The 24,479-nt window shown below is 38.0% G+C and overlaps 1 protein-coding gene across 3 annotated transcripts in view; it reads left to right on the forward strand.

The window, feature by feature from the left end:
- SPIRE1 (spire type actin nucleation factor 1) overlaps positions 1-24,479 on the forward strand; it is a 134,407-nt gene that overhangs the window by 70,579 nt on the left and 39,349 nt on the right. For all 3 annotated transcript variants that reach the window (XM_074877972.1, XM_074877988.1, XM_074877981.1), the window contains exons 4-6: positions 11,266-11,391; positions 21,714-21,797; positions 22,850-23,014. In XM_074877972.1, coding sequence (XP_074734073.1) covers positions 11,266-11,391; positions 21,714-21,797; positions 22,850-23,014 — 375 coding nt within the window. The remainder of the gene's footprint in view (positions 1-11,265; positions 11,392-21,713; positions 21,798-22,849; positions 23,015-24,479) is intronic.

Here is a 24,479-nt window from a genome sequence, read left to right on the forward strand (position 1 = left end):
ATCGGTTTTACACCAGACTCTTTGTAGATGTGATGGTACATTCTAAATTCAGTTCAGAGCTGTCAACAAACTCCAGTTGAGGCACTTTGCTAGTGACTTAGATTTGTCCCTTTATCCGTTGCTATCAAGTTCTTCTGTATGAAGTTGATGTTAAACCGTCTTTCATGTTGCTGAAGGTAGCAGTGTTTGAAATAGATTTATATATTTGCATTTCTAGTTACCTGTACTTTGCTCTTAAGTCTTGTTTATTTTAAAAATAACTGCCCTGAGTTTTGGCCCTCAGAAGTGGCTTTATCCTGAAAATTGTCAGTACAGAAAAGAGTTACCCAAGAGTAACAATTGGTCTTTGACTACATGCAGGAGAGTGCTCTACCACGATCACCCCTTTGATAACCTTACTCTCTATGGACTGAGGTCACTACAGTATTAATTACCTTCCAGAGATTTAATTCCTTTTATATTTCTGCTTTGGAAGGCATTGGTAAACATATAATGAAAAAGCATCTATTTCAATGGACATGTAGTAGATGCCTCTGAAAGTGCCAGGGGTTTTAAAGGTAGCTTTGAAGTTGAAGAACTGAGCTGGGAGTTCCTGCCTGACTTGCAGAGATACATCTTTCATGATATGTAACTGAGAACAGGTAAATAATTATCTATGGTACAGGTCCTTAGAATACTTGGCATGAAATAGTTTAATTATTTTAAGAGCTGTGTTTGAAAACAAAGCACTCCATGCAGCAATTGACTGGAGAACTAGGAAAGTGATTTGCCTCCTTCTATTTTTTTCTTTTTCCCTTCAGATAATAAGGTTTTTGTGAAGAGGTGGCTGGTAGCTGGGTTGTGGTGTGTATTTTTTTTATTGTTGTTTTTCATTGTTCGTTTTTTCCCTTAACTTTTCTCTGTCAAGGACACATCTCTTTTACTGCAGGACGTGCTTGTTTCTACAAGGCTCCTTCTTAGATAAGCATGGTAAGACTTATCTGATGTGGTTGAAATAAGCTAACGTGCAAAATTATTTTCTGTTAATTAAAAGCAAGGTAATAAGAGCTGGGAAGACTCTTCAAATACTTTATGTATTTCTGTTCCAATGCATTTTTTTTGAGCGTGCAAAGAAATTAATTTCAAAAAGAATGCTCAGCATCTGAAAGTGCAAGTACCTCTTTTTGAAAATATAACAAACTTCACTTGTTTTTGCAATCAGAGATTGGCCATGGTGCATGGCTTTGCCTCAATTGACAAATGACATATTTTGAAATAAGCAAGCTAACTGTTAGAAAGAACAGCCAAACCCTAGGAAAGAAGAAGAAGAAATGTTTCTGAACCTAGTTTATTAGCAAGAGAGGATCTCTCTTGTTCTGTATCTTTGGGCTCTCATCTTGTGTTGATGTCTGTGTTGTTCATCCATTTTAGAAGCAGGGACTCATTTCTATCCCCTCCAAGGAGTCATGATGTTAAAATAAAACTAATATATTTTAAGATTGGAGCAAGGGGTCAGCCTTTAGATTATACTAGAATCTTTATAATCGCTTAATTAGAAATATTGAAGATTGCATTTCATATGTATTCATACGAGTTCAGGACCTAAGATTTCATGAAAACCACCAATTAGTATGAGATGCATAATAATTCACTACAGTTGTCCATTCTAAATTTTCATATGCAGACTGAAATCTTTTTGGCAGATAGGAGTGCAAATGGAGCAACAAAGCAGGGATGACATGATGGAAAAATATGCTGTAGCATCCTATGTGACTTGATCAGCTATGTCTTTGATGCAGAATTTTAAAATTTTCTTTATTAGAAAAGATTTCTGACCAGCTCAGTGGGCTTTGCATTGGCCTCAGATGTCTGTTGGAAGAAGGGTATTGGTAATTCCTACTGTCACAAGGATGAGAGAATCCATGCAGCATCAACTGCGAGGCAACTACTGTGATGGAGCCCCTATGGCACGACTACAGTCCCCGTGGTGTAGCCTTGGTGCAGTTTGGGATATATGAAGTGGCCTTGAATACTTGACAGAGTGGTGATTTTACTCCTGTTGCTGCTGTTGGCAAGAAAAGCAAAGCAGTAAAGCTGCCTTTCTGTCAAGTCTCTGAGCAGTCAGGGCAGTATAAACACCATCTGCAGTCCCTACAGGTGTTTAATCCCACCTATATACAGGGTGTATGTCAAAGCCATTGACTCCAGATAATTCAATTTCTAGTAATTACCATACTGGAGACAATTTCCAGGAATGAAGTGTGCATAGAGGAAAAGGACAAAAAAGGGCATCATAGAAATAGAGGGAATTCAGGAGAAAACACCTTTTAAATTCTGACTTATTGGATATCTGTTCTGCTTGAATAAACAAGGATATGTATTTGAATCAAAATTACAGTATTTTATTTTTTAATCAATTGTGAGTTAAATAATTTTGTTCACACCTATCTTAAAGTGGCATTATGTTTTAAGTATTAACATTTATGTAACTGATATGCTTGACAAGACAATTGCAATGTAGATTCAATGGCTATAAATTGAAAAAAAAAAAAGTTAAGTATACTTGCCTAGAAGAAGAGGAAGAATTTTTCTGTAGGCCTTTTTCATGCAGTCAGTTTCAAGACCTGATTTCCCTGACAAAGGTACTTACAAATAAGGTGTATGGCATACATGAAGGAATAGAATAGGTTTCTACACACTGAAATCTAATGAAAGCAAAATGAGACTGGTTAGAAGTTGCTGGATTTATTCATTGGAAGTGAAGTTGTTATGTTTAGTAATGCAGTTTGTTTGGTTATGCAGCTGGAAATCTGTTTTTTTGGATAGGAATAAAAAGTCATGCTTCAGGACAAAACATGAAAGCAAATTATTATTATGCCTGCTGAGAGAAGTTTCAGTGCTTTACATAAAAACAAACAAGCTTCCCACACACATACATTTTAAAGCTCTATATGTGAACTGTAAATTGCTGCCAAGGAAAGCGCGTGTTTTTATTTTAGTTGATATATTTTAATTGGATTTTAAGTGGCTCATGAATAAAACTGGCCTACATTAATATATCGTCTCTCATTTAGTAAGTATGCAAACATCTGAACTGTTTAGTAATGACATTGATGGGCATTATTGGAAAATTGATAAACAACCTCTCTTCTGCGTTATTCTCCCCTTTTTTATGTGTGTCAGTGAGATTTGGTTTCTGATTTGAGAGTCATTTCCCACCATTTTCTGTTGCCTTTTGATAAAATTGTTTTCTCTTTTGTTCTGTTTGAAAAATCCACTATTTTCTCATGTTTTTCCAGAGATGCTCTGTTTGTTTTTTTTCAAGCAGTACCGTGACTGTAATGGTTGTTTTATATGCTTGTATGGAGGCTTGGGGAGAGGGGAAGAAAGAAGGGCATCTATCCTGCTCTCATTCTCTGCTGCGTATGCCTGGTACAAAACAATCTCTCTTTTCTGCTGGACAGAAGAGTAGTTCCAGTAAGAAGGCACCCTCCAGCCCTAAGGAGGTCCTGAGAAGCATGGTAGACAACCATATAAAATGACATTACAGGGGTGCATCTCTGCTCTCGGTTGTTTGGGTCTAAGTGATTTAATAATGCAAAGGGTGGTTCCACATCTTAATGGCCTTTTAGCTAAACGACTACAGGTAGCCCTGTGAATATGTACAGCCACTCCCTTTCTCCTTTAATTATCCAATTTTATCATGTTTCCTCATCTACACGTCTACTCCACTTCTGAAGGTAGTTTTCTTATCCAGATGCCTCCATCCCGTCCTTTGCGCTGCTGCTCCTGCATGAAATGAGGATGTGTGAGTGGTACAGATGAGAGCTGCTGAATGCACACAGAGCTGTTGCCTTGTTGTGAAGCAGAGAGCTTTAGAAAATGGTTGCTGCTGACAGGCAAACTAGTGGTTTTGCTAAATGTTACAGGGGTTGACATTTCATGTTAAAGAATGGGAAAAAAAAAATGTAGGATTTTGCTCTTGCTTATGAATAATCTCATTGATGTTTCACTGAATGGGCAACAAGAGTTAGCCAATTCAGATTGCTGCATATTTATATTATTAATTCCTCCATTATTCTGCTAAGAAACAACAGAGCACAGTTTCTCTGAAACTAAGAGAGAATGTAGAATTGGTTTTCACTTAATTGGCTCTTTTGAAACAAGCGTCTTTGAGAAGCAGGATGTTGTTAGTCCACTGTGTAAAGACAGTGTAACAATACACCTAACACGTATTCCAGAAACAGCTGTATGTGTGAGGGTGGTGTGTATTTGAGGGGTAAAAATAGCTTAATAGTTTTCAAGACGAAATGAGAATTTATGCAAACACAGCTTTGTCAAGAAGTATGTGCTAGCACATAAAATTCGTCATTGAAAAATCAATGTCAAAATGTCTAGTGGAAATATCTTCTCACAAAAACATAGGTTGACCTTCATTTTAAGTCTATTTTGATCATCAAGGTGTTAATTCTGTACTTAGAAAGCTAAAAAAGAATAAAAATAGGGTTCACTGAGCATGAAAAATACATATTGGGCTTAAAAATTGAAATGTAGTCAGTAATATATACTGTAGTTTGCTTTCAATTTCTTAACACCCATTTAAGTTTTAAATGCTTTCAAAAGTGTCCATAATTGTGTTAAATATTTGTAAGACTTGTTTCCCTAAAGATAGTATTGTATAAACGTAGCAGAATACAAATTGTCTTCACCTTTAATTGTTTTTGTCATTGGAAAAGGTTCAAGTTTATAAGGGAAAGGGTTTAGTGAGGTGTTAGTCTTGCAGCTCCTGTCTGTTGAAATTTTATCAAGATTTTCATCACTGCTAAAATTCTGTCTAATAGCGTGGAAAAGTAGTTAAGACTCTTCAAACAGCTGTGAAATGTAAGATTTTATGAAAGAAAATGTATCACAGTGCTAAGCACCTCAAGGCAATCAGTACCTGGAGGAAACCATGTCAGGATGGATGTTCTGTTTAGAAGAAAATAGTGGAGGAGAGTCCTTTGGTGTGCACCAGTTTCATCCTGAACATTGCTGAATTGCTCACGTTTTGCTTTGTATTTCTAAAAACAACTACAGCATATGAAATAGCACTGTAGCAATTCCCAAACACAGTCTACTCACCTGAGTCTTTCAACTCTACTTCCACACTCACTTAAGTTTTGACTCAGGAGAGCATTTGCAAACATTTGTTAGTCCATTCCTGCTTGACATTTAAGCATATATATAAATAGTTTGCTCAAGGCCTATAATCCTCAGAGTTTGCAAAGCAGAGTGTAGTTAATGATGATGAAGAAGATTGTATGATACAGACAACTGGACATTTCTTTAAGGATCAAGATCTTATGCAAAGCGCTGTTTTCAGTCCTTGCATCATCTAATTCCCATTTGCAGTTTTGGCTTTAATTTCAACGGCTACATTTTTTTCTTTCTTTTACAATCCTGAAAGAGGGAACCAACCAAGGCCACTATTTCATCAAATTGTACTTGTTACTGCTAAATGCAATAGCTTTGCTGCTGCATTTGGGTTTTCGTATTAGAAATGAAGATCAGTAAAGAAATAATGTATTTGTAAAGCCATTTTACAGGGAGGATCACTTAAACTGTTAAATTCTGAACTTGTGTAAGTAGAGAACTACATAGTTCTTCTCTTGTCCACCTCAAAGCAATGAAAAACATGATCAGAACAACAAATACCAGCACGAAGGGAAAGCCCTACCAGATTGCTGGAGAATACTTAAATAACGAAGTAGATGTGTTTGACACCAGCAAACTAGCAATTTGCCTCAATTTCCACAAAACCTACTTTTTCCTTGACGTGTGTAAAATTAATTAGGAGCTTACATGTCAAGCAATTGGACATTCCATGGCACTTGAGATGATCATTTAGAATATCAATTTTAAAAGTTACAAAGCTTCTGCAGGTAGCTCCCTGTGAAGGGTACCTTTTTGTGACTACTTTCTGTACTTTCTGTGAATTTATTTTGTGGATTAATAGCTAACTCTGCTCCCATCCCTTTTGTGTTATCATGGTCTTACCTCACTAGTATTCCCAGAATGTCCTTTATCAGAGGGATCATCTAGTCCTTGGCCCACTGCAGTTACAAGTGGTGGAGCCAGGGGCAAATTTTGAGAGAGCCTCTGTGAACTGGTAGGGAGCAGGCAAGCTGGCTGCTTGAAAGCCACCTCAAAACTTGCACTGTGCCTGTGTCCTGCGTACTATGCACTGGGGTGGTCCTAGCAGGCAGAAACATCTTACAGGCTCATGTCAAAACACTTCTTATTCCTCTGAATGGAAGGGACCTTAATGATCATCTAGTTCCAACCCCCCTGCCATGAGCAGGGACACCTTCCACTAGACCAGGCTGCTCAAAGCCCCGTCCAACCTGGCCTTGAACACTGCCAGGGAGGGGGCAGCCACAGCTTCTCTGGGCAACCTGTTCCAGTGTCTCACCACCCTCACAGGAAAGAATTTCTTCCTTATCTCTAATCTAAATCTACCCTCTTTCAGTTTAAAGCCATTACCCATTGTCCTATCACTACATGTCCTTGCAAAAAGTCCCCCCCCCATCTTCCCTGTAGGCCCCCTTTAAGTACTGGAAGGATGTCATCCCTTAACATTATTCTGGATAGTAAAGTGAAGCAAAATGCTCATTTGAGTTTTACAGATGCCCAGGTATTGTCTTGGTAAGATTTTTCTGGTAAGGCAGATGTCTCCTTGAAGTTCATATTCATAAGAATAAAAAGATTATTTTTTTTTTTTTAAAAAAGCCAAATCAACAAGGTCTAGTTTATCTGCACAGAGATAAAATCTTTCAGAAAATAACCTTGATGGGACGGATTCTCAAGTTGAATTCTTTGAACTTGTTGCAGTACCACACTGCAAAGGATGAGGCAGATACCTAGTACAGTTGCATGTTCAGTGATCTGTTGGTTAAAGTAATTTTTTCTTGTTGTTTAAGAAAAAGTACATCTTTTAAGCCTATGTTGATACTCCAAGGCTTTCAAAACACTTAACAAGCTTGGCATTTGCAGGCTGGTAGTATGTTTTCCATAATATCAATAGCTTGTCTTTGTGGCCCATGGGAAAAAGAAATCCTTTTTTTTTTTTTTTTTTTGTGGTGCATTCACACAGGCCCTCTGCCCATGATGGCTGCAAGTGGAAACACTTTTTGTCTTTTGAAATCTTAATTCCAGCAGACCAGGTGTTTTGATGAAGCGTCCAATATATATCTAGCCAAAATGGTTTTGCAAAACTTACCTGAATTTTAGTGGGTGAGTCAGTCATATTTTTTGTAATTTTGTGGAGCCCTTGATGGAATATATTCAGACAGATGCAAGAAATAGTGTTTGATCTCTTTGAATGCTTAAATTGTGATTTCTGTTAACACTGTTTTGGCTTGGTGCACTGTTTCCTAGTCAATTGAGGATGAATTTGGATAGAGGAGCTGGCAACGCTATGGTATTTACATAATGCCTTTTTTTTCTGTGAACCCTGAATGTGGATGGAAACAGTCTCTAATCTTCTTAGTGATCTAAGCAAAGATTGAATGCTTTGGGTCAAGCTGGGTTTTGGGTAGGCTCAGTTAGAAGAAAAAAAAGTTTTAAAAAAATCCCAGCTCTTCACAGTGATTGCAAATGGAAATACTTACAGACTAAGCTAGTTAATGTTTCAGTATTTGATAATATTTTTAATATTTCTCCAGTTTGCAAAGATCACATCATTTGTTTTCAACCATACTTTTTGAGACTTCTTGGAAACAGAACAAACAGCCCTTGTATCAAGCTCTGGGCACTGTTTGCTTTCATTCCCGTTAGGATAGTTTTAAGTTGTATCATGAGGGATGAAAAGGCAAGTGTCAGAATAAGCAGCATCCAGAGGCTTCCTTTCCTTGATGAACTCTAAACGGCTGGAAAAGACTGCAGACCTGATTTTAATCCTTCTTGTACCACGACTGCTATGACATGGTAAGAGGAGGGAGGAGTTCATTAGGTGGCTGTCCTTTCATATCTCAATTATTAAAACATCCTGACTGTGATTTTTGTGGTCTGTTACAGTAACATAGCTTTTCAAACACTACTGTCATAAAATTAAAGATGTGATTTTAAATTTTAATGTAGATAAATATGCTGGGCTCAGGCTAGAAGTGACAGTTCGTACTTGATTTGCCTTGCCTGCCTAGATTTTACAGTATCTTTTCATTTAGAAGTTATAACTTGTCAAGCGCTCTGAACAACATGCAAGTACAATATATTACAACAAAGGGGGAAAAAAATCAGTCTGTCCTATTTGCATTTTCCTTTTTGTTCAGGCTTACCTTTCCCAATCCAAAATTTATGCTAAATCACTTAATGTTACCACAAGGGATTTTTGTATGTAATGCATCTTCACATAATATAAGATCACTCAGAGATTGATTTTTTCAGAACATGAAAGTTAGTAGGAGCTGCTGGCCACCTTTTAATATCTGCAGTCTAATGTTTACCAACCAAATGGTTAACTTTTTATGTGGTTGCTTTTGTAACTAAGTTCAGCAGCAGCTGTTTAATTTTTTTTTTGCTTTACTTTGTGTTCAATAATAGAATCAAGATTATATCCATCCCCTGCTTGAACTTGCCACTGCTGCATTTCATTAACTTTCTCAATATTTGATGCAAATTGTTTCTAATTAACATGCTTCTAAATAAAGAAAAAAAGCATTCTTAAAAACCCATGTGCGATCTGTATAATAAATTTTATTCTCAGCTATGAAGACTTGTACCATTTTATAAGCTTTTTGAAACTGCTGTTGTTATTATATTTATTGTTATTCCTGTTAAGTGGTGTATTTTAGAATGAACCCCTTTTTATCTGTACTATAATTAATATCCAGAAATAGCTTACTGAAAACATAGTGAGGCAGGTAAGGACATTAATTAGTTATTGAGAGAAAGGAACACAAATTAACCATACTTAGAATTTGGTCTTTTAAATGTTCTGACTTTTTCATTAAGTCAAGGGAAGTATTTAATAGCTTCTTCATGGTGTGCATTGTCACTGCAGCACACATTAGAGGTGTATCTGTTTCAGTTTTTCTCCCTTTACCTGCAAAGGAGATGTTATGATTTGTTAAAAAGGAAAAAAAGAAATGAAAATAGGGAAAAAGAAAGGGGGGAGAGGGAGAAAGAAAAAGGAAGAAAAAAGAAAGGAAAAAAGTAAAAAGTGGTTTTTTTTTTTTTTTCCTGTCAACTATGTCCTTGTGATTATCCAGAAATAAATTTGAAGTGTATAAGAAAATTTTGGCCATCATCAAAAATTTGAAAAGGAGGAATCAAGGGTGGTTTTGTGAACATCTCTGCCTTGCATTCCCTTTATGTAGGGAAGGGATATAGGAAAGGAGGAAAACACACACACACATAAAACCTTACTTTACATATATTCTTTTTTACCACTAAAAGGATATGTATATATATGGGTGCAGTAATCAGCATAGGATATTGCAGGACTCCAAATTGTGCTTGTAAAAATTTATCAGAGAAGTTGACCAAATCTGACCCCTGAACTCTGTCACGTTATACTAATCAGAAGAAATAAAAGATAACAAGGGGCTTATGGCCTTAGAAAGCAACTTGTCAGTGAGATGGAGCCAATCTAAATCTGCCTGCAACCAAAAGCAATTGTTCAGCCCTTCCTCCCTTTCCACACGCTGGCAGTGTGTTCCCCTTGCTCCTTTTTGCCTGCGCTACTGTGTGTGTGTCCATGCCACGAAGAGTAATTGTCTCCTCCACTTCCTTCACGTTGTTAATTTTTGTCGGGGTGAGTAATCCTCTCTGAGTTAGGGCATGAACTCTGGTGCCAGCATGAGGGCATCAGTGGACGCATACAGCTGGAGGCCACAGGACCACACCTTTTAGTGGCAGTATGGATTTAAGTCAAACTGAAAACAATATGAAGAAGCAGCCCAAGCTTTACATGCATTGTGCCCCTTGTTAACCACAGTGTTCAGTAACCACAGTGTTCACTGTAATAACAGGAGAGATCTAGGCAAATGTGCCACTCAGCTAATTAAGGGTTGCTCTCCTGAAGAGGCTTTTGTCTCAAGCTTTAGTTCTGGAGGTCTGAATGTAGCCATCTACTGCCTCAGGTTTTGGCTTGTTCTTAGTTTTTAGCTCTATAGCTATAAACACAGCTATTTATATAATAAATAGCTACTGTAAAACCACAGTAACAAGACAGATTTTAAGACCTTGATTAAGATTTTGTTTTATTTTAATATATATACTAGTATGATATATGATATGGGTGCTCTAGTTTCAGCTTTGGGGTTTTTTGATTTAAAACTGTTTAAGGAACAAATTGTAGATGTTATTTTGTTCTGTCGTTTTCCAGCCAAGATTTCCATGACAAATACTTACAGGTGATGGATTTGACTTAGGGGAAAAAGATATTACAACTATTAGCATCAGTGCTGAGCTATTCTGGATGTTCATGTTCATGAGGCTGGATGTTGCTCACACCATTTGGGTTCTCTGAAATATAAAGGCTGATTGCAGTGACGCTTCTCGTCAGAAATAGGAGCTGCATGTTTTACTTTAAAAGCAGTGCTGGACTGACTGCTTAACAGGAGTTGTGAATGATTATTAGTGATTTGAGTAGGCTTTCAGAGTTTTGCAGGTTTAGCATATATGAAAACATCTATCGATGTTTACATCAGCTGTGCCTGTGTCTGGAAATGTTAATGAATGTCTGAGGTGAAGCAATAAGCCTATGCTTCCATGAGTCCTGCTGATTTTTAACATCTTTGTATTGCTTGAAATAAGCTAAATCAGAGTTTCAGCTTGATGATAACACTTCACTTTTTTCCTTGCTTCACCTTCCATCCTTTCATAAACTAGTAGAGATACAGTTCTCTTTCACATCCATAGGAAGCTAAACAACACTTGCAGTTAAAGCTGGTTTGAATTAAGTACATTTTCCCAAAATTTCATACTGCAAGATTGCTTTTTTTCCCCATCACAATTATGTTTCTGTTTTTTCTTTTTAATGAAAAGGCAATGTCTTGGTTTTCAGAGTTTTCCAGGATGTGGTCAACCAGTCCCCTTGGCGTCCTTACAGAACTCTTCTCAGAAAATAAATGGTAGCAGAAGGTTTAGAAAATACACCCCAATTTCTGCCTAAACTTAAATGTCTCACGGAGTTTTGTGCCCTAAATATTCTGTTGCATTTGCTTTCATGTTATCTCGTGCTCTGTAACATAAATGAAAGCAATGGGACATTGTTTTGATATTGCTATTTATTTTTCTCTCTAGCTGTGTGCTGCCCACCTGCCAACCCGATCAGAGGCGCCGAACCATTATCAAGCAGTATGTCGGGCTCTGTTTGCTGAAACAATGGAACTGTACACTTTCTTGGCCAAAATTAAAAGTGCAAAAGAGGTAAGTGGTCTGAGAAGGCTTTCCGCTTTTGAGCTCATTACTGTGTGAATTAGGCTTACAAAATCGCTTCTGTACCCAGCCAGTAGTGAATGTCAGATGCTTGAGGAAATTATCCGTAGTGTTCAGGGAGAGCAGTTCTACAGCTGAGGTTTTTTTTTTCTTTTGGCCTGTAACCATATACAGATGTCTCACAGAAATTGTTATTAATTGCAACTAGTTTATCTGGGAGTAAACCAGAAGTTGTTCTTGGAAGGTTACACATTACATATGTGCATCCATTCCTGCATATATGTATTTGAGTCTAAAACTTGTCTGGCGTTTCAGGGATGTCGTGAAGTGTCAAAGCTCTTCTGCCTCTTGTTCCTCGGCTCCTTCTCGTGCCTTGTCTGGCTGAGAATTATCTAAGGTTCTTTTTGCTCATGTTTTGTCTCCTGTTAGCAGCTTCCCTTACTTTTGATGTATGATTGGCTTGTTTGTCTGTCACATAGGCTTCACCACAGAGCCAGTGTGAAAAATTTCCACATGTAGGTCATGATGCTTATGTTCACTGCCTGCTTGGCTTTTACTGTTGCCTGAAAGGCCATCCAATGCAATTAAATGGTTTGACTGAAGAATAACCTTGAGGGTGGGCAGATGATTTTTAATGAAGATAGCTTCAGTGGTCTGGCCTGCAAAATGGCTCCATAAACAATTGTATTAACACAGTGCAGATCTTGGTTACATTGGAAAACTGGTCGGTGAGGGAAAGGGCATGGTTCCTAAAGCTGCTTTCTTCACCAAAGCCAACTTGTCAAGTAACAACACTTGCATAATTTTTCTTTTTAAAAAATCCCTGAAGGATTTTCTTTTCTTTTCTAAGTCAAGATCTACAGGACTTTTGAAAAGCAAGATACAATTTTACAGGCTGATCTAAAAATTTTGCTGCTGAAAGAGGCAGAGCTGTTCCACCCACACACACATGCTCCCACTGTTTTCTTTCCTCTGGTTCTAAGAAACAAACACAGCAAATACCAAATGGAAAAAAAATGAGTGATTCCTTATCAGGTTAATGAGCTGAATCAGCTCATTAAAGGGTCATTTGAGCCTCAGAGCAGCACATGAGAGCTTTTATCCTCATGCTGGTGGTGGAAGACACAAACCAGTCAGAGGCATAAGGGACTGGTGCTGTCTTTCCTTCCTGGTTGAGATGCATCCATCCAAGGAGGAGAATCCTTCAGAGGTGTTTTTTTTTTGTTGTATGGGGTCAAGTTTCACCTCCCCTTTTCCTCCAGTCCTACTCAAACTGAAAGCAATTTTTAAACTGAAGCAGTATCATACAAGGATAATTTTGATAGCATCAGCATGGCTAAAGAGCCACTTGTTTTCTGAAGTGCCTGTGTTACGGTTCATCTGCATCCAGTGCCCCTGATAAAGAGAGCAAACAGGATACAGTGTCTCTGTGCTACATCTGTATCCTGAACCTTGATGTCCTTAATTTCACATCTTGGCTTTTGACTGCTCCTTAGTGTTCTGACCATTGAGAGACCTGTGCTAGAAACACCTCAACTAACAGCTATTGCAAGTCCATGTTGAGGCTCAAAGATAAGACTCTTTGGAGTTCTTTCTGCTCAGAGGGGAATATGTTTCCAGTAATTCTTGAACATTTTGGCCAGAGTAAGCAGTAATAAAGCATCTCTGTTGTCAATGTCAAAGTAAAATATTGTGTTTTATAACCATTTAAAATTAAGTCTTAACAATATAGTTTTTAAAATTTATTTAAAAAGTAGAGGGGTGTTTTGAATTTGCAAATTATTTAATCACCTTGTAATTGGAGGTAAAAACCCAACAACATCTGATCACACCGTACAGCATACTATGAGTTAATCCCAAATGAAAGAAACCATTTGCCTCCCAAAGGCTATTAGGGATTGATTCAAAGCACATTTAGGTCAAAGGAAGTAATCCTTATAGATGGAATTTTGGCCCTACTGAAATCAACAAGACTTTTATTGCTGTGCCTAACCAAGGCCAGAATTTTGATCTTTTGTTTTCATTTTATTCTGGATCAGTCCCCCAGTAGGCATACAAGAAGTGACCAAGAAAATTATCTTACAAGCAGCTTCTGGAATCTGAATACTTTGGTTTTGTAATGCACTTGATTCTTGCCTATAGCTCTTATCCAACTATAGATTTGGAATGTATTTAATTTTGAAAATAATGTAGCATACAAAGACAAAAATAGGTATGAAGAAAATATGAGGTGGAATGCTGTAAATCTGGTTACACCATTTTAAAATTACCTCTTAGTTTATACTTGAGGCAAGCAGGAATCATATGATCACACTTGATTTGTGCCAGTAAAAGCTGTGGTATTGTTTATATGCTCTTCTCTCTCTCAAATACATAGAAGAATCTTAATTCATGAAGAATACAGTTAAATACAATTAAAGTCAATAAATTCCTTTTTCTTTTTGTTGTGGTCATATGAGTATTGGGTATAAAGGAGAGAAACAATACTTCAGTAAGGATATTTTTTTGTCATAAGTTTGTGGTGATTGCATTGACAGATAACTGGGGGAAAAAACCCAAGTTACTTACATCAACTCCAGTTAAAAAAACCTTATACTGTGTAATATTGTGTTTGTGACACTGAAGATGCCAGGAGTTTTAGTCTCTTAGTTTACTTCTGTAATGGTTTAGCCCCTGCCGGGGTCTGAGACCACGCGGCCGCTGCCCCTCCCCCACAAAGGGAGTGAAATACAAAGCCCCGATCTGAGATAAGGAGAGGTTTAATACAGCAGTGCAATAGCAACACAACAAACAACAACAACAACACTAAGAATAATAGTAATAACAATGAACAGGGCAAAATATCTACCAATACAGCAGTGAGAGAAAACCTGGCGGCACAAACCATGCGATCACCGATTCTTCTCTTGCGCCTGAGGTCAGCATGGCATATGAATAACCCGGCTAGAGCTTCCTCCCCCACTGCTGGGGAAACTTAACCCTATCCTGGTTAAACCAGGACAATTTCAAAAACTGGCAGCTTTACTTGGAGAGCTTCCTTTAGAATCCCTCAGACCTAGACACAGTTGTGGACGTGAGATCAAAGTGAAATTAAAAACACTAAAAAGGAGGGAAATCCTCTAAAATTACTTAAAATAACTTTCCTATGAATAAAAACTACTTTGGAAATTCCTTGGGTTCCTTCTAGGGCCACTGGATGGCATCTGGGTATCTGTTTCCCAGGTATATGAAGTTCATATTTTCTGTTCAGTGGACACTTAACAGCCAACTTCACTGTGTAGAAGAGGGATAATTTTTATCCGCAGAAATTCACTTGCTAGAAGTGGACCAAATCTGATCTATCTTATACTACAGCCCAGGACAAGTTTAGAAGGCAAATAAACTGTGAAAGAGGCAGAAAAAATATTGCTGTGATGCTGTTTTCAATTTGGCACTATAAAAACTTGCCAGGATTTTGAAAGTTGCAGGAGGAAGGAGGGATTAGGCCTATAGGGTTGTAATATGTTTTGTTACTAATATATATACTGAGTAGTCATGTGCTCTCCCGTCCGCCATGTGAACGTCACTGTCATATAACAAATGGAGCGTAGTTTCAGAAGGGGTTTTACTGGTATGCATTTGAGTGAGTGCATTAATCAGAAATGATGAAGCAATGAGTGAGCTGTTCAGGTCATCTCCATGGATGTCAAATAAAATGTTTTAGGCACTTTGTCATGTACTTGATGCCATGCGGTTTTTATTTCCAGTCTGATTCCTTGCGTATATAAGGTCAGCAGTAAAGCTGACTTGCAGACAGGGAGGTGGTACTTCCATTCTTAAAGAGAATGAAATGTTTAATGTAGTGGATGCACAGGACAGGACTCAAGTCAGAGTTCAGAAGGGCGTGATACTACTATTGCAATAGCAAAAAAATAAAAATAGAGTAACAGTAATAAAAAGATGTATTTCTGTGGAATAGCAGCAGCAACTCCAAAGGTAGGGTTGAAATTCAGTTAACTTACCTGATCTAATTTTGCGTCTTTTTGCAAGGTGAAGTTTTTCTAGCAAGTTTACTGGGGTGTTTTCTCAGCTTGCTGGCAGCATCTGTATGATGCTCAGGCTCTGTGGAAGGTGCCCTTGCTGCAGATCCACCCTGGGTACCATCTGCTGCCATCCAGAAGTGGTCTTTTGATGGGCCAAGATCTCCTAACTGTGTTCTGCTCTTTAAGCATTTACAGCTGATGACAGAAATGGAGTACAGCTTGTTTCTTATCTCAAGCAGTGAGCTTTTAAAATCGCAATAGGAGAATTTAATGAAAAAGAGATCTCTCCCTTTGTTTTTGATTGTGTGTGTGTGAGAATGGTCAACAAGGTGGAGGAAATGCATGCACGTGTGGTGAGGGGGAAGATAGTTTGAATATCTGCTAAAAATGGGCCTTGTAAAAGAAAAGATTTATCTTTTTCAGGATCATTCTAGTCATTGAGGCTACCTTTGTTGGCACCTAGCCATAGATAGAACTGTAGGCCAAATAAGTGATGTCCATGAGATAAAGCAAATGTTTGTTCTGTGGAGTATCTGAAAAGGTCACACACGTTGCTCGGAAATGGCATCAAGTGTGACTGAGAGAGACGGGGAGAGACTATGCAAGCATAAGAAGGCAGAAATTGCTGCTCTGGATTGAACCGGGGATCCACCTGATCTGCTGTCCACACTGTGAACCTGCTTTACTGAGAGAGTATCTGCCCTAGCCCTCCTTCAGCTCCCTGTTACTGCCCAGTCTTGCCTTCTACTGGAATTAATGCTCCACGTGCACTTAACAGCTGAGTGAGCCAGCAATGTGCCCTTGTTGCAAAGAAGCCTTACAGTCTCTTGTGCTTCGTTGGGAGAAATGTTGCCTGCAGGTCAAGGGCGGTGCTTCCCCTCTACTCAGCATTGCTGAGGCTACGCTTGGAGTGCTGTGTCCAGTTCTGGGCTCCCCAGTACAAGAGAGACATGGACATATTGGAGAGAGTCCAACAAAGGGCCACAAAGATGCTGAAGGGACTGGAGCATGTCACATATGAGGAGAGGCTGAGAGACCTGAGTCTGTTGAGCCTGGAGAAGAGAAGACTCAGGGGGATCTTACCATTGTCTATAAATACCTGAAGGGAGGGTGCAAAGAGAACTGAGCCAGGCTCTTTCCAGTGGTGCCCAGTGACAGGACCAGACGCAGTGGGCACAATCTGAAACACAGGAGGTTCCCTCTGAACACCAGGAAATACTTTTTCACTGTGAGGGTTACCAAGTATGGGCACAGGTTGCTCAGGGAGGCTGTGGACTCTCCATCCTTCAAGATATTCAGAAGCTGCCTGGATGTCATGCTGGGCAACTGGCCCTGGGTGGCCCTGCCTGAGCAGGGAGGCTGGGCCAGCCGACCTCCAGAGGTCCCTTCCAACCTCAAACGGTCTGTGAGTCTGTGAGTGGCACCAGTAAATAGTGATGCCAGCCTGTAGCAGAGCTAAGCATTTGTGAGTGGGCTGTGGGTGATAAACTCCACAACTGGCAGAGCTGGTGCTCAAAGACACCATATGATGCTGGCCAGCATGAAATACAAGAAGTTTCCAGTAGGCAGATGTGTCTTAATCTGCTGCAGTAGGTTGGACTCATATCAAAAATTTTTAGAGATTGATGTACACATCAAGTTTAATTTTCTTCCAAGCTAATTAATACTTTGTATAGTTTTATAATTGCCTACATCTTCAATTGCAGTGAAAATCCATATTAATCAAAAAATCGTCCATAATTTCATTATCCACAGTATGCCTTGTAATTAAGTTTTTGGTACAATACAGATAAAGCTCCCAATCTGTCATCTTTGTACTGTTCTTTTAAATCATGCCGCCTTTCATTTCTGTCCCTTCTGATGTGAAAACATTATTCTTTCAGTCTGCCTGGATATATTTCAATCAGATCTGTATGAAAATGTAAATGTACAATTCTAATTAAGTACACAAGTAGAAATGAAATTGTTCCTTTCTTTTTTTCTTAGTTTCATGCCATGCAAAGACTCAATTGGAAAACAGTTAATTAAAAAAGTGAAGTGTTACTTTCCACTTACCATGGCTATACTGGTGTATCATTTGTACAAAATATGATAATAGAGGTAGTTAATAGGTACCAAAACAGTGTCAATGGCTAACTTATTTTGGAAATACTGTCATTAGCCAAGTTACTCTTAATAGTCTCGTGACTGTAAAAGCTGTTAAATACCCTGCTGCTCAGGTTTTCAGAAAGCACAGCTGGAGAAAGAAATTGATTCACAAACTTTGCTCCTAACTTCACTTTTGCCTATACTTCTAGCTTTCCAATGACTCCACTTCTGAAACTGTGTTTCTGTCAGGCTTGCACCCCCACTGTGACGTTTGATCCCTCAGTTTAGGAGCTTTAATAAAGGAAAAGGCTGCTGTTTTGGTTTTTTTGGGGGTGTGGGGTGTTGTGTTGGTTTTTTTTTCTCTGAAGTGATGCAGGTAAGTGTTACATGCATTTGGTTTGGGGTTATTTGCCTCTTCTTAAATAGTTATGTTGAGCAACATGGTGACCATTGCCCTTTCCAGAGCTGAGCACAGTGCATCAACCCGTACCACTATATATGAGGAACTTTGTCTGATACCCACTTGAGAGGTTTTCAGGGACTGATTTAACTGATCCTATTCCCACATTTGAATTAAATGGGGTTTGGGTCTTTTCAAAGAAATAGAGTAATGCTGCTGGCCAAGCCCTTGGTATTTAAACCCAAGTTGAATAGCTGAAGATATATATATATATGCAGTTTTTCCCCTTTGTGCAGGTTTTATATTTTTTAATTGAGCCTAGAGGTCCAAGAATATTTCATTAGTTTCACAGATAGCAGCGTAAGAATTACTTGCATCAGTGAACAAAAGGATTCCTAATTGCAACTATAAACTGGGAACTGCAGTAGACGGTGTTCTGCGACTGGTGAAAGGCAAAGTCCAGATCTGGATTCCCAAGAATACCATCTTCATTAAAACATTGCATTTTAGAGAGCATTTTGTGGAAGTGAGTCTTTGACGCTGTGCTGACAAGTGTCTTATATAAACTCCCATCTGTCACTGAGCACAGAAGAGCGCGTCTCAAATGTGGGACACACAGCAGCAGCAAATCAACTGCCTGCTTTTAATACTGCAGCAAGACACTTGAAGACATTTGGTATTTTTATTACTAGCTTTTGTCACAAAATGCAGCTTTTTAAAAAAAATATGGCCAAATGCTGTAATGGTTTAAAAAAAGCCAAAGCTGTTGAAACACTCACTTCCTACAGATCCAACCCTTATTTCCTGAATGAACACCCAGGCTGTAATAGGTCTGTGGTATGGGTCTGAGGTTCTGGGATCGTTTAGAAAAACCCTTTTAAGATGTTTCTGCTTTCTGAAATGGAAACCCATTTAGACCATGTATTTATTATACTGGAACAGCTTTTCTTAAGCTGTTGTCCAAAGGGTAAGTACAAGTGGCTACAGCAGCTGAGGTTACTCATAGGTTTTGGATCACAGTTAAGTTCTAGTAAATGGTCTCTTGTAAATGTGTTGGTTTTCACAATTTACGATTGAAACAAATGCGAAACTCACAGATGCTGGCTTGGGGTGCTGGAGGGAAATGATACTATTTCATTTAGTCTAGAAGTTTAAACATAATCATTTGTCACAGTAAATTTATTCCTTCCTAAGCAGCACATGACAGGTGGAGAAGATTTAGGGAAGCCTTCCTAAGCACTGGCTGCAAGGATAGAGCATTTGCTGTTTCTTTTTCTTCCCAGCCCTCCAAAACTTTCTAACTTCTGTAATGATAGAAATTTCTTTCCTTTCTACTGTTCTCTACTAATTGCATGAGGAGCTGTGTTTAGGGGTCTGAGCTAGGTGCTGGGGAGGGGAATGTACTGTCCCTACAAAGTGGGTGTCTGTGCCAGTAGGAGGGAAGCAGCCAGAGCACTCAGCACTAGGATGGGAAGTAATAGGAGCCCGGCTTTGGTAGTAGCCTGTGCTTTTATCAGCTCATTTGTATCATAAAACTGCACTTTGAGGGACTTACCGCTTGGCTGGCAGGTTTTGCTCTGCAACTCTCCAGTGTGTGGTAGCCAGCATCAGTTACACCTGTGCTTTCTCGGGTAGAAACCCCCTCTAGTTATGTTCCAGAGAAACTAATTAGACGGTTGTCTTATGTGGAAGATCTTTCAGCTGTTCAGGTTTGGTTTTTTTTCCCCTTCTTACTTTCTGCTGTTAAGAAAAACAGGTTGTCATCTTTTAGATTCATGGAATATTTATGTCAGTCAAAAGGCATCAGCCTTTGGGCATAAACCAGCACAGTAAACTGTATGGTAGGGAACATGGTTGATGAGATGGGTAGTTGCTGCAATTCTTACTGAACAGTCAAAGTAGAGGTTAAAACGCAGCTAGAACATGTTAATTTTTTTAAAATGAATGTGTACCTTCCAGTAGGGAAAGGAGGAGCAAATCTGACAGTTATGAGCTCATTTACTGAGGTTAGATTTTTGATTGCAAAGAAGAAAAGGAGGAAGTATCAGAAGGATTTTGTTTTGCAGTTTATCAATAAATGTTAGCGGTTTGTAAGAAAGCAAGTAATTTACAGTTCACAGATACTCTGCAACTGTATAATACAGAAAAGAAAAAACCCTGGATGGCAAAATAGATATAAGCAAGGCCTTTATGTTAGTTGTTCTTTCCATTTTTCTTTTTTTCCCTTGGAAAAGGGTGTAAATGTCAGACTGACTGCTGACTGCAGCAACAAGACCAACACAAGTTTCCATAAAGACATTCTTTCCCAGTTGGGTATCCTGTGGTGACACTGCAAGTCATGACAAAGCATTCCTGCATTGTCAGATGATATATTTGCTTCTGTAGTGTAGGTGATTTATGGGGGTTTTTTAGAGTCTTCCTGTAAATTACATATTTTATTTTTATAGGACAATAGTAGTATTTCTTCTCTGATATGAAAGCAAGTGTGTTACTTAAGACAATAAATACCCATCTGCTCTCTTTCTAAAACTTCTGTGGTTGCTGACTCACATGTGCTATCTCTGTTAAGTGTGCAAGTTAAGCACTCTTCCAGTGCTTCCATTTTTTCCACAGAAACGTTGGCAGTTTTGGAACTACTTCCAGGAAAAATATTTTTTTACAAAATACGCTTATTTTTAAGTTTTCTGGGAAGTTCAAATGCTAAATTGAGACTGTTTGTTCAGTTCCATTGAAGGAAGGCCTTGAGTGCTTAAAAGTGAGAAAAAGATTTTTGATAAATAAATATATCTGTCAGACCTCTGACCTGTTGCTTGAATACATTAGTGAGTACTTAGAAAACAGATCAAATTAAACATTGTTAAAGATTTCCTGGAAAACTCTGTAAAACTGTAAATGAAGTATTGGGAGTTTGTACAGCTGATACCAGAACATTTCAATACAGAAGTAACCAAAAATAGCGTTTTGAATGTGCAGTTGTTTATGTGTATAAGATAATTTCCGTAAAGCCACAGCCTTTTAAATCTTTTGCTTGCTTTTGTCTGGGTGCAGGCTTGACTATTCTTTGGTGTGCTGTAATGTTTGATCATTTTTCATATTCTTGTTAGTATGAAAGCTTTTTTTTGTGCTCCTTTGCAGACAATCTTTATCATACTTGCCCAATCTGATCTTGTTCATAAATAGTAGTTTTTACATTTGATTCTCTTTTTTACCTTTGTTTCTCTTCCTTACATGATTTTATTACTCAGAATCCATAACCATGTTATACAGACTACTTAATTTCAATATACATGCAAGTCACTATCCAGTTCAAAGGATTTCTCATAGTTCACTTCTCCTCACAACTAATGTTCTGGGAATTTCTCCTCTACAAAAACGAGCTGTCTTGAATTCAACAAATAACAGTAATTCTGGTATGAGTGGGATCCCTACCAAGTCAGTAAGGTTTTCTGTGTTGTAGCTTAACAGATGTGCTAGGTGGTTGTTTTTTTTCTGTGCATAGCCCAATTTTAGGAATATTAACATCTCTATGTATAGTTTTTCCTCTGTCTTTTCCTCATCTGAAGTAATTTCATACTCAAAACGTAAGATTTTTTTTTTCCAGCGTTTAAGGTCCACTTTGCAGTTAAGAGAAATATATTCAAATAGTATTTCAAGTTACTTTTACAGTATTACTATTCAAGTCATAAAACGTTCATTAGAATACACAAACGACATAATTCAACAGATGTCAAAAATTAAGCTTCAGTCTTACTTGAGAGTAATGCTACCATTCATTTATTGACTCATTTTCTTTTCATTGGCAGAATCTGAAGAAGATTCAAGAAATGGACAAAGAGGCAAGTGATGAATCCAGCACAGATCTTGATGACTTAAAAAATGCTGACTGGGTAAGACAACAATTGAATAGTGACTCAGCATCATTACTAGTAGTTTATATTTCTTTATAATGCCTACCTAAAGTTGTTTGTTTTGTGTTAAAATCAGTGTCTGTTTTTTTTAACATATGAATTAATAGTAACTCATGTCAAGTTAGAACCAAATGGGAGTCTCAGCCTACCTTCGTAGACAAATGAAACAATACAAGTATCCAAGCATTACATTTTTTTCTTTAGACTGTTTTCATGGAGAGGCTTTTGCAATTTAAAAAGACTGGACATTTAGACAGGTAGCATGCTGACTGCTCTTCAAAGGGGCAGCCAGGCAGTACACAGAGCCACCAGCTGAGCTGCTCCAGTGGTAAAAGAAAAATATTAAAGAAAAAATCTTAATAGAAAGTAGTTTGTTTTATTTTCTAGTTATTATTCTTGCCAGTTCATAGAGGAATATTATGAGGTTCTTAAAAGTATTTGATTTCAATTTCCCAATCTTCTGTCTACCACTTCTTCCTCCTCCTCTCCAGCCATTCTCACTGCCCAGAAAATGAGAGGGAGGTGTTAGTGTATGGTGCTCTTACAGGCAGAGCAAAAGGAAGTTAAGTACTAAGAGGATAATGCTAGACCTTAAGAATTGGAGTCCATTCCAAAATTAGTTCTGGGCCTAAGGGAAACAAAGTTTTGGATTCAATCGCTGTTTTAATTCACATTGTATTAGCTATAAGTCTAGAAACTTTTCTGACGTGCTTGCAGTACACTTGAAATGAAAATATAGATCTATGGTATGAGAATTTCAAATCCTTTTTGTGTATTATCTTAGAGATGAACATCAATTGAAGTGAGACTCCCCAGTCCTGCTGAGTTGCTGCAAAGTTTTATTACGTTCATGAGGGTTAAAAATAGGCTTACATAGAATAAATTGGGTTTTAGTTGATGTGCTAAAAATAAAACAGTACAGCTGTACGTATTTGGTGGTGTCCTGAAAGGGGAATGAACAACTCTGGTTTAACCTGAGGTGATATTCAAGGGTAAGGTATCAAATAAAACACTTTCTCTTTTCTCTTCAGGCTCGTTTTTGGGTACAAGTGATGCGAGATTTACGGAATGGTGTTAAACTTAAGAAGGTTCAAGAGCGTCAGTACAACCCGCTACCAATAGAATATCAGCTCACACCCTATGAAATGCTGATGGATGATATTAGATCCAAACGCTATACCTTAAGGAAGGTCATGGTAAGTCAAGAGAATCACTAGAATTTTTAAAATCTGAAATGTTCTTTTCCTTTTTAATCTTCTTTGTTTCTTCTCTTTTTTTCTGAGAACCTTGAAATTATGATTTCATGTAGATAGTAATGTTCATGTTTTTTGTATGGCATCTTAAATTTACATAGTACATTGAGGGGAAAAACATGAAACCAACAAATGTTGTGTATTTTGTTTTCCATATGGCAGGCATTTAAAATTCTGACAGACATACCTACATATCATATGCTTGAACAAATTACTTGTGCTGGGTTTATGATAACCTTAAGAGTCATATCAAAAGACATGTTACGCTTTCCACGGAGAGATTGTTTCAGGTTTTCTTATTGGGGAGAATATTTATTTTGAGCTACAACATAATTTTTGGAATTCCAGGATATAAAGTGCTACCATGTTACATGAGTGATACTGTGATAGGAAAGTAAAACCTACAGCGGCTGAAAACTTATATTACCTACTACCTATATTATGGCGTTATGTTACCATGATCTGTTAGGAATTTTCAAGAAATACTTTATGTAAAAATTTTAGATCTTCAGTTTGTAGAAGTTGAGCTTAATTATTTTCAGTGTATCCTATTGCAGCTTTCAAGTCAAGACAATATGCCAAAGCAAGCCAGACAGTGTTGATGGGTCTCCTCCTCCTAGATACTCGTAAAGGTGCGCGTGAGATTGACTTGAGGCACTCTTATCGGAACCCATTTGATACGTACTGGTGTCCCCCCGTTCTTTCTTTCCTTTTGGTTTATATTGTGTTCAACATTAAGATGTTGTTCTTGATAAGCTAGCAACTGATCTAAAGGCCTCCTTGTTCCTGATAGGACATTTTTAATGCCTTTGTCAGAGAGCATGTATTTGGTCGATGTCAATATTTATACCTTGCACTTGCTTATCTTTGCCTGTTATTAGTTACAGTGGAAGCATTGTCTTAGAATATTCGGTGTTCAGATGTATTTTGTTTCCTGACAAAACCTCACACAACCTTTATTAGTGAGAAAACTGTGATTCCAGCAGAAAAATTCAGAGGTGGGGGTGGAGACAGGACGAGAGACAGTTTGTCCTATCAGAGATCATTATAAAAAAGAATAAAGGAGGCAAAAATTGGAACAACTGCATGGGGAGCAAATAAATGAGTTCTGTTACAAATACAAATGCCTTTTATGTATGAGCTGAAAGTACTTTCCTAGTCAAGATCTGGATTTAGACTATTAGATTGTATTTATTTTCTGCAGCAGATGTTGCTTAGATGTTAAATCAATAGGGTAAAATATATACCCAGGTAATGATGTTGTCTGTCTTTCCACTAACAATTCAGAGAACTGTGTTAAGTGTTCCTACTACCCACTGCAAAAGAGGAACAGTCCCCTCAGGACCTTGATTACTGTATGCAGTCAGGATAGTAGTTTTATTTGAATGGGAACCCCTGGGTCATCTAA

The sequence above is a fragment of the Strix uralensis genome, chromosome 1 (genome assembly GCF_047716275.1).
Source record: "Strix uralensis isolate ZFMK-TIS-50842 chromosome 1, bStrUra1, whole genome shotgun sequence".
Taxonomy (NCBI): Eukaryota; Metazoa; Chordata; class Aves; order Strigiformes; family Strigidae; genus Strix; species Strix uralensis.